Genomic DNA, 6,891 nt, shown 5'->3' with positions numbered 1-6,891 from the left:
ATAAATATTAAAATACATTAAAATATATACATAGCGATATCAAGATAATAAACCACAGGAGTAAGACTCCAAAAAAAAAACAAACAAACACAATACTACAGTGTTTCTAACAACTGGTGAGGCCATTCATTCCATGTTAAGAAAATCATGTCTGAGAATAATAGTTGTTAACTCTTGCTTAAAGTATCAAACATTCTAAATGTTTAAAATGTACTAATTCTCAAGGCCCTTGGTGTATTGGAAGGAGGTGATTCTCTATGACCTACAAAGTTCTACAGGTTTCTATTTTTATTATAGCTGGGTCTCAACGCTCAATGGCTGCATGTGAGTGGGGTCAAGTCAGGTAGGTAGGGTTAGCTGCATACATGGGTTTGGGCGAGAGTGGAAGGAGCTGATACAGCCAAGCCCCATAAAGAACAAAAGGGGTGCCGAGTAATATGATGTGACTTCTGTCCTGAACCCGCATATTACTGTTACTTACCTCACCTCAAACTACGCATCACCTTCGTTCTCTTTAAAGGATGTTTATTGTACTCAACAATTAAAGAACAAAAGGCTTGGGGGGGGGGAGCAAGCAGTAACATCCACACAGTGGGTTATCTTCATTTTTTCTTTTGCTTTTCTTACTACCTATGGTTTTAATTGCTTAGAAGAAGGACACAAACTGAAAAGTATCTTTGAATATTCGATATAGGTCCTAACTTTGTTAAAAATAGGGATAACTAAAATGTAGCTGTTATTTATTGATTTATGTCGTATCATTATATTCTGTAAAGCTTTACAATGGGCGACAAGTAGTGTAGCACATAACAAGTAGGACATACAGAAAAATGCTTAGGTAATTGTCCATGAAGATCCTTTGCTTTCTTTCTTTCAAATGATAAAAGGTTAAAATTTGACATATATTAAAAGAAAATATGTATTGATCACTGGGCAAAGCTCCCAATAAAAGGAATGTGGTATGAAGATAAGTTATCAGAACTTAAAAGGTCAGACGCATTCATAAGCTAAAGCCAGTCAAAATAATGGAAGGAATTTGCAGATTTGCAGTTTCATGGCTCTAGGAACATGAACACAGATAACAAAACCCTACAGTTTTTTTTTGGCAATTGAACTGCATGATTGCTTCATAAAGTACAGCACTAACCAGACAGACAAGTATGAGGGTAGCAAGAAAGTAAACAGGAAAACACTGTGATCCCAGGTCAGGAAGAATGCCTGAGCGAGCCCTTTGTTTGCCTTAATGTATTATATCTTTATCTAGAGCATCAACATTGAATTTTAAACATAATTGTATTCAAAGGCACTGTGTCACTTAGACAAAATGTTAATTACAAGCTCTTGCATGTTAAGTAAATTAACCTTTTACAGATCTGTCATTTTATTATTTCATTTGAAGGTTTAATTGCGTAAAAAGGAATGTCTTATCAGTTCATGGTTTTTTTTGTGTCTCTTGACAAGTGTTTCCCCCAAAAATGAAAATTAGGCTACTTGCATGAATATATAATTATTTCTGAGAAGAGTTTGCACTTTTGACAGCGCTAGAAATGATGTTTCCATGTTTCATTAAATTACAAAAGTGTGACATTTAGCAGTGTATGGACAACAAGACATTTAAGTTATATTATTAACATGTTCTTTTTAATATTGGCCCATCAGGCATGGCACATTTTCTTGTTTGGATATATATATAACTTTAAAAAATGACATTTTAACAACATTTCTTGGGAGGTTTTTAGGACAATTCTTCTCTAATAAACGTACTATAATACATTGCTTCATAATATTATTCTAAAGCAAGAACTGTTCATGGACGATACCAAAAATCACTAAGATTGTGCTAATATATAGTGATGACAGCAAAGTAACCGGAGAAAAAGAATTAATGCTTGATTAAATACACATACATATTGTGTTTTAAATCATCAACGGTAATACTTTAAAAATGAAAACACATTATTCCCCTAACACATAAATGAATTTGTGTTCTGAATGTTATTCTACATGGTAAATCTTGTTGTGTTCTGTTTAGGTTTGTTTCCCGCTATACTGAATCTTGCCAGTAATGCCGTTATTACCACTAATGCCACATGTGGTGAAATGGGACCAGAGATGTTTTGTAAACTTGTAGAACATGTGCCAGGAAGGCCAATACGCAACCCTCAATGTAGTATCTGTGATGAGAACAGTTCCAATCCCAAAGGTAAGTAACCCATCTTCTGATATACTTTTGGGTCTATTCACCAACAAATAGTTAAATGGTTTAGTCACATGTCATTACATGCAAGCAATTCATATAGTCACTCAAATAAAAAATTTAAAAGTTAAAAAGACTGAACCCTGTAGGTGCAAAGGGGTGGACAATGAATGACATTCACTCCTAGTTCACCGACTTGGATTCTTTTGGGGGAGGGGGGTAAATAGGGTGTTGAATATAAGGTTTATTTTTTTGTACTCAATAACCTTTGCCCCCAGTATATTTTAAACCTCATCCCAGTAAACACTAAATTATGTAGAGCATGGTGGGCTTTATACCCCAATATAGTCTATTATTACCCCCTACCCCACCACATACAGGGTAGGGGATAAAGGTGGATGGGTTGTTGACCCCCTTGCTTAATGTGGGGATCCCTGTTTCATTTCTATTATTATTTTTGTAATGAATCTTTTTTTTTTGGTGTCTGTGTGTGTGGGACGTTACATGTCACCCCCTGAGGCTACAAAGAGAAATTTGCAAGCTTCAGCTTGTATTTACAAATCACAAGCAATCTGGGGGTTGAATTATTCTGCACATTGCTTGCTTTTTTCAAGCAATCAATGTGCAGAATAAGTTGTGTGTGTTTGAGTATGTGAGTTAGTAATAGTGAATATATGAATGAGCTGCTACAAATTAAGATTTTGTTTGCCAACTCTCATGCACTCACATTGTAGTTAAAAGACCTCATTATGTGTTGTACATCTTGCTGGTTAACTGCAAACAGGCATCGTTATTTCTGTAGTATTTTGTTTACTGACCGGAACCCAATAATCTTCTCACCAAAATATATATAAATAAAATACTTTCTTACTCAATTTTCTATTCTCTTTCACTTGCAAACTGGTATATGTTTTTTTATTTGTTTATTTACAGAACGGCACCCGATAACCAATGCAATCGATGGCACTAATGATTGGTGGCAAAGTCCCAGTATTCAGAATGGCAGAATATATCACTGGGTCACCATAACACTGGATTTAAGACAAGTAATTATGACACTTTCTTGTTTTATTTTTTTCTAGCTAAAATCTTTTTTTCCTGATTTAAAATAGCACCTTTCTGCATAGTCTTGCACGTTTGCAGTTCTTTATGGCATCTATGTAGTATTTGTGGGAGAATAGTCAACTAAGGGTATGGTGTGACACCAGAGTTATTTTATCTTTTAGTTAGCACAGTTAGAACCAGATTGCCTACACCTTCACATTTCAAAATGTATGGATCAAGTACTGCACAACCCCTACTGTATTAGAAAGACCTTCATTACTCTTTAATTACAAGCATCCTGAATTGGAAATACCACACATATACCAAATGTGTAAGATATCACATTTCCAGTTCCTTTGAACAATCTAAATTACAAGCTAACCAAATAACGTCTGGATCCTTATAAATCTCACATGTACAGTCTTTGTTCCACTTGGAAGTACTCATTATACGGTCCTCTGTTTCTCCATAAATAACCTGTAAACTGCAAAATATATGGACTACTTATCTGTCGTGTTTATGTCTTTTATCTGTGAACTTTCTAACTAGTGCATGTAAATAGGGGCACACAACGCTTTACATTTAGTTGATAAAGTCGAAATCTCATGGGGGAAAAAATATTTTTCTCTTTGAGGATTAAATATAATGATTTATGCATTTCATTAATCAGAGTGTCCTGCTGGGTGATTAAGACTGAGCCATTCAATTATTTGAAAGGAGTAAGGGTGTTTGCCTAGTAGGTTGGGCTCAGATAACAGAGCTACATCACAGATATGAACGTCTGCCTGAAAATATTATATTTTGCTAAAACTACAACTATTAAATAAGGAAACCATATTTGTAACCTGGTACTAAGTAAAATAAATAGTCACAATTCCCTTTTAATAGTGTGGTTGATCACAATCCAAGAATTCTAAAGGTTACAAAGTAAATGATATTCAAAATAATAAGTATTATTATTATTATTATTATTATTATTATTGTATTAATAATACTAAATTGTTCTGTTACGTGCATGAAAGGACATAGCAGGTCAAAGATTTCACTAGGATCAATACTAGAATCAATTCTCGCCAATTCTTTCCCCACCACTGTATCATAAGTGCCCCAAATCCTCTTGTGTGTAAAAAATTAACTTTATTTAGGACATAAGGACAGCGTTAGCATTTGCGACTAGAAATAATTAATCAAACCCTGTATTAGTGCTTCTCATTTTCAGTGTTGGTTAATGCATGATAAGGGGTTTACATTTTAATTCAGTTTACTTTAACCGGGGGATCCATTTGTCTGCTTATTAACCATGCTTAACCATCTTAATGAGAAAGCTAGGGTCACATCTCTACCATATCTCATTATATAAAAAAATAGATAAAATTAAGCTATATGAAAATGTATTGTTATTTTCAAATTATGTACGTTTTTGACACCTCTGAGATTCCAAAGATTTATGTTATTCTACGGCTTTAGCCCAATTAAATATATCAACTTTAATGTAGGACCTCTTGAACAAACATGGCTATATCCATTTTCCTTATTTAAGGGACACTCCAGCCATCATATGCACTTCAATTCATGTGGTTCCTTTAAATGTTCCTGTTGTCTGCTTTGTGAATACATGAGGCTAGGGTTTAGGGTTCTGTAGAATCCCCCACCCCATATGCGTTTGCCCCTTTTCCAAATCAGATTTTTTGTTTCCAACCCTGAACTCAGTCCCTACTCAGAAAGGCTAATGTGCCAATATATTTGCTACATTTATGCAGAAAAAATGACATGTTATTTGTTTCAAAACAGTTGTGGTTTTCATATAATACAATGTTTTGACATTAGATACAATACAGTTCAGAAGTTTGGGGTCATGGAAATTCGTAGCTGTGCGAACATAGTTGCAAAACGGGGTTTCTAATGATCAATTAGCCTTTTAAATGTAAACTTGGATTAGCGAACATAACATGCCATTGGAACACAGGAGTGATGGGAGTGATAAAGGGCCTCTGTACGCCAATGAAGATATTCCATACAAAATCTGTTCTTTCCAGCTGCAATAGTCATTTAACAACATCAACGACGTCTACACAACGTCTTCTCATCCATTCCATGTTATTCTAATAGACAAAAATATATTTTCTTTAAAAAAACAAACACGTTGGTAAGTGACCCCAAACTTTTGAAAAGTTGCATATATCCATATTAGATATATGTTTTATCTCTGTTATCTCAGCGCAATCATCTAGACGACAAACTAGGTCCTCATCATGTTACCTTGCTGTTAAAAGTAGAATGTCTAGTCTAATTAATGAGGAGATTATTTCATTAGATAAACAATACTTTATATCATCGCAATGTCCAATTTAAAATAATGCATCCTAAATCTGCGCAAGTATAGACATTGCATATGTGTTTGCATGTTATCCCTACAAGCTTTAAGATATTCATGCATAAATCTACTTATTTGCTCTTTGTGTCAAATATTGTGCAGCAAGAAGAGACTTCACTGATCTGGTAAGTTTATCCTGAGAGAATCAGCAGTCACGTTGCTCATCCATTATGTTGTAAGGAGACAGTTTTACAGCATGTTGCTTGACTGCCTATTATGTTCCATGGGTTTTTTCCCAGGCCACTGTCATACAACCATTTATTCGGTGTCAAGGGTTACTTTTCATGCCTTGTATTCTTAGCAAACTGTGAAACCACAGTTAGAAATTATGGAACATTTTTTTTTCTAAGAACATTTGATATTATATATTTTGCAGCACACTGGGTGAACTTTTTTTTTTCTTTAAATACTCAAACACTTCCACTGTATTTTCTGGGGACACATTACATACAATATAAATATATAAGAAGCAAAACACTATAATAGAATTTAACAGTCTCTGTGCAACCTCTAAATACATCTCTAAGGGTACCAACTGTTAAACTAAGGCAACAATTAAGTCTGCAACCCAAAATATGTATGCCTCAGTCTGAAGACATATAAATCTGATCTTTGTGCTTACAGAATTTCACTCCACTTACTTCTTCCCGTCGCACACTGTCCCACCCTGTCTCGCAATGTTCACACCAAATTAATATCAGTTAGCACACATCAAGCTATGAAAGACAAAAAGTCAATCTTTTATGATAAAGTAATGTACACAGAATATTTTAAATAACATAACTTATTAAGGAGGTTTAAAAATAATCACCTAAGATATCTCTTATCATGTAAGTACATAAGGTACATGTTATTAGCAGCAACGGAGGGTATTAAAATGCAACCCAGGATTGGTTGGAGAACTTGCGTGAATATAATTACATTGATAGCTTGCCAATTAATTCATTGCAGTTCCATTGTGTTGTTATGGTATGCACAATTGTATGGATTTCAGGTGTAGACAGACAACTTTCAGACCACGGTCATGTTTGACCAATTATACCATTTAGATAACAACATGTTGCCACATCTAGAACATCTAAAATCCTTTCCAGGTCGGGAACTGTTGGTCACGCAGCACTGGGCTTAAAACGAAGGTCCCATCATAGTGCAGATGGAATGTTGGCCCACGGACAACTGGAGGAAATCGGTCCATCAGCCTTAAGTGGCTCCTGTAATCACACTGGACACTCATTTTCTTGCCCATATGTTACAGAGAGCTATAGTGGGATGTTGT

At 34.9% G+C, this 6,891-nt stretch overlaps 1 protein-coding gene across 1 annotated transcript in view; it reads left to right on the top strand.

Annotated features, from left to right (window-relative positions):
* Positions 1–314: 314 nt before the first annotated feature.
* The window catches only part of LOC149287867 (laminin subunit alpha-1-like), a 59,727-nt gene continuing 53,150 nt past the window's right edge, over positions 315–6,891 (top strand). The window contains exons 1-3 of the mRNA XM_089492455.1: positions 315–324; positions 2,033–2,203; positions 3,131–3,243. Of these exons, the coding sequence (XP_089348581.1) occupies positions 315–324; positions 2,033–2,203; positions 3,131–3,243 (294 nt within the window). The remainder of the gene's footprint in view (positions 325–2,032; positions 2,204–3,130; positions 3,244–6,891) is intronic.

Source organism: Sceloporus occidentalis, unplaced genomic scaffold (assembly GCF_023333645.1).
Source record: "Sceloporus occidentalis isolate IW3139 unplaced genomic scaffold, rSceOcc1.0.p SCAF_56, whole genome shotgun sequence".
Classification (NCBI taxonomy): domain Eukaryota; kingdom Metazoa; phylum Chordata; class Lepidosauria; order Squamata; family Phrynosomatidae; genus Sceloporus; species Sceloporus occidentalis.
The sequence above is the reverse complement of the archived record's forward strand: the minus strand, read 5'-3'. Positions and strand labels throughout refer to the sequence as shown.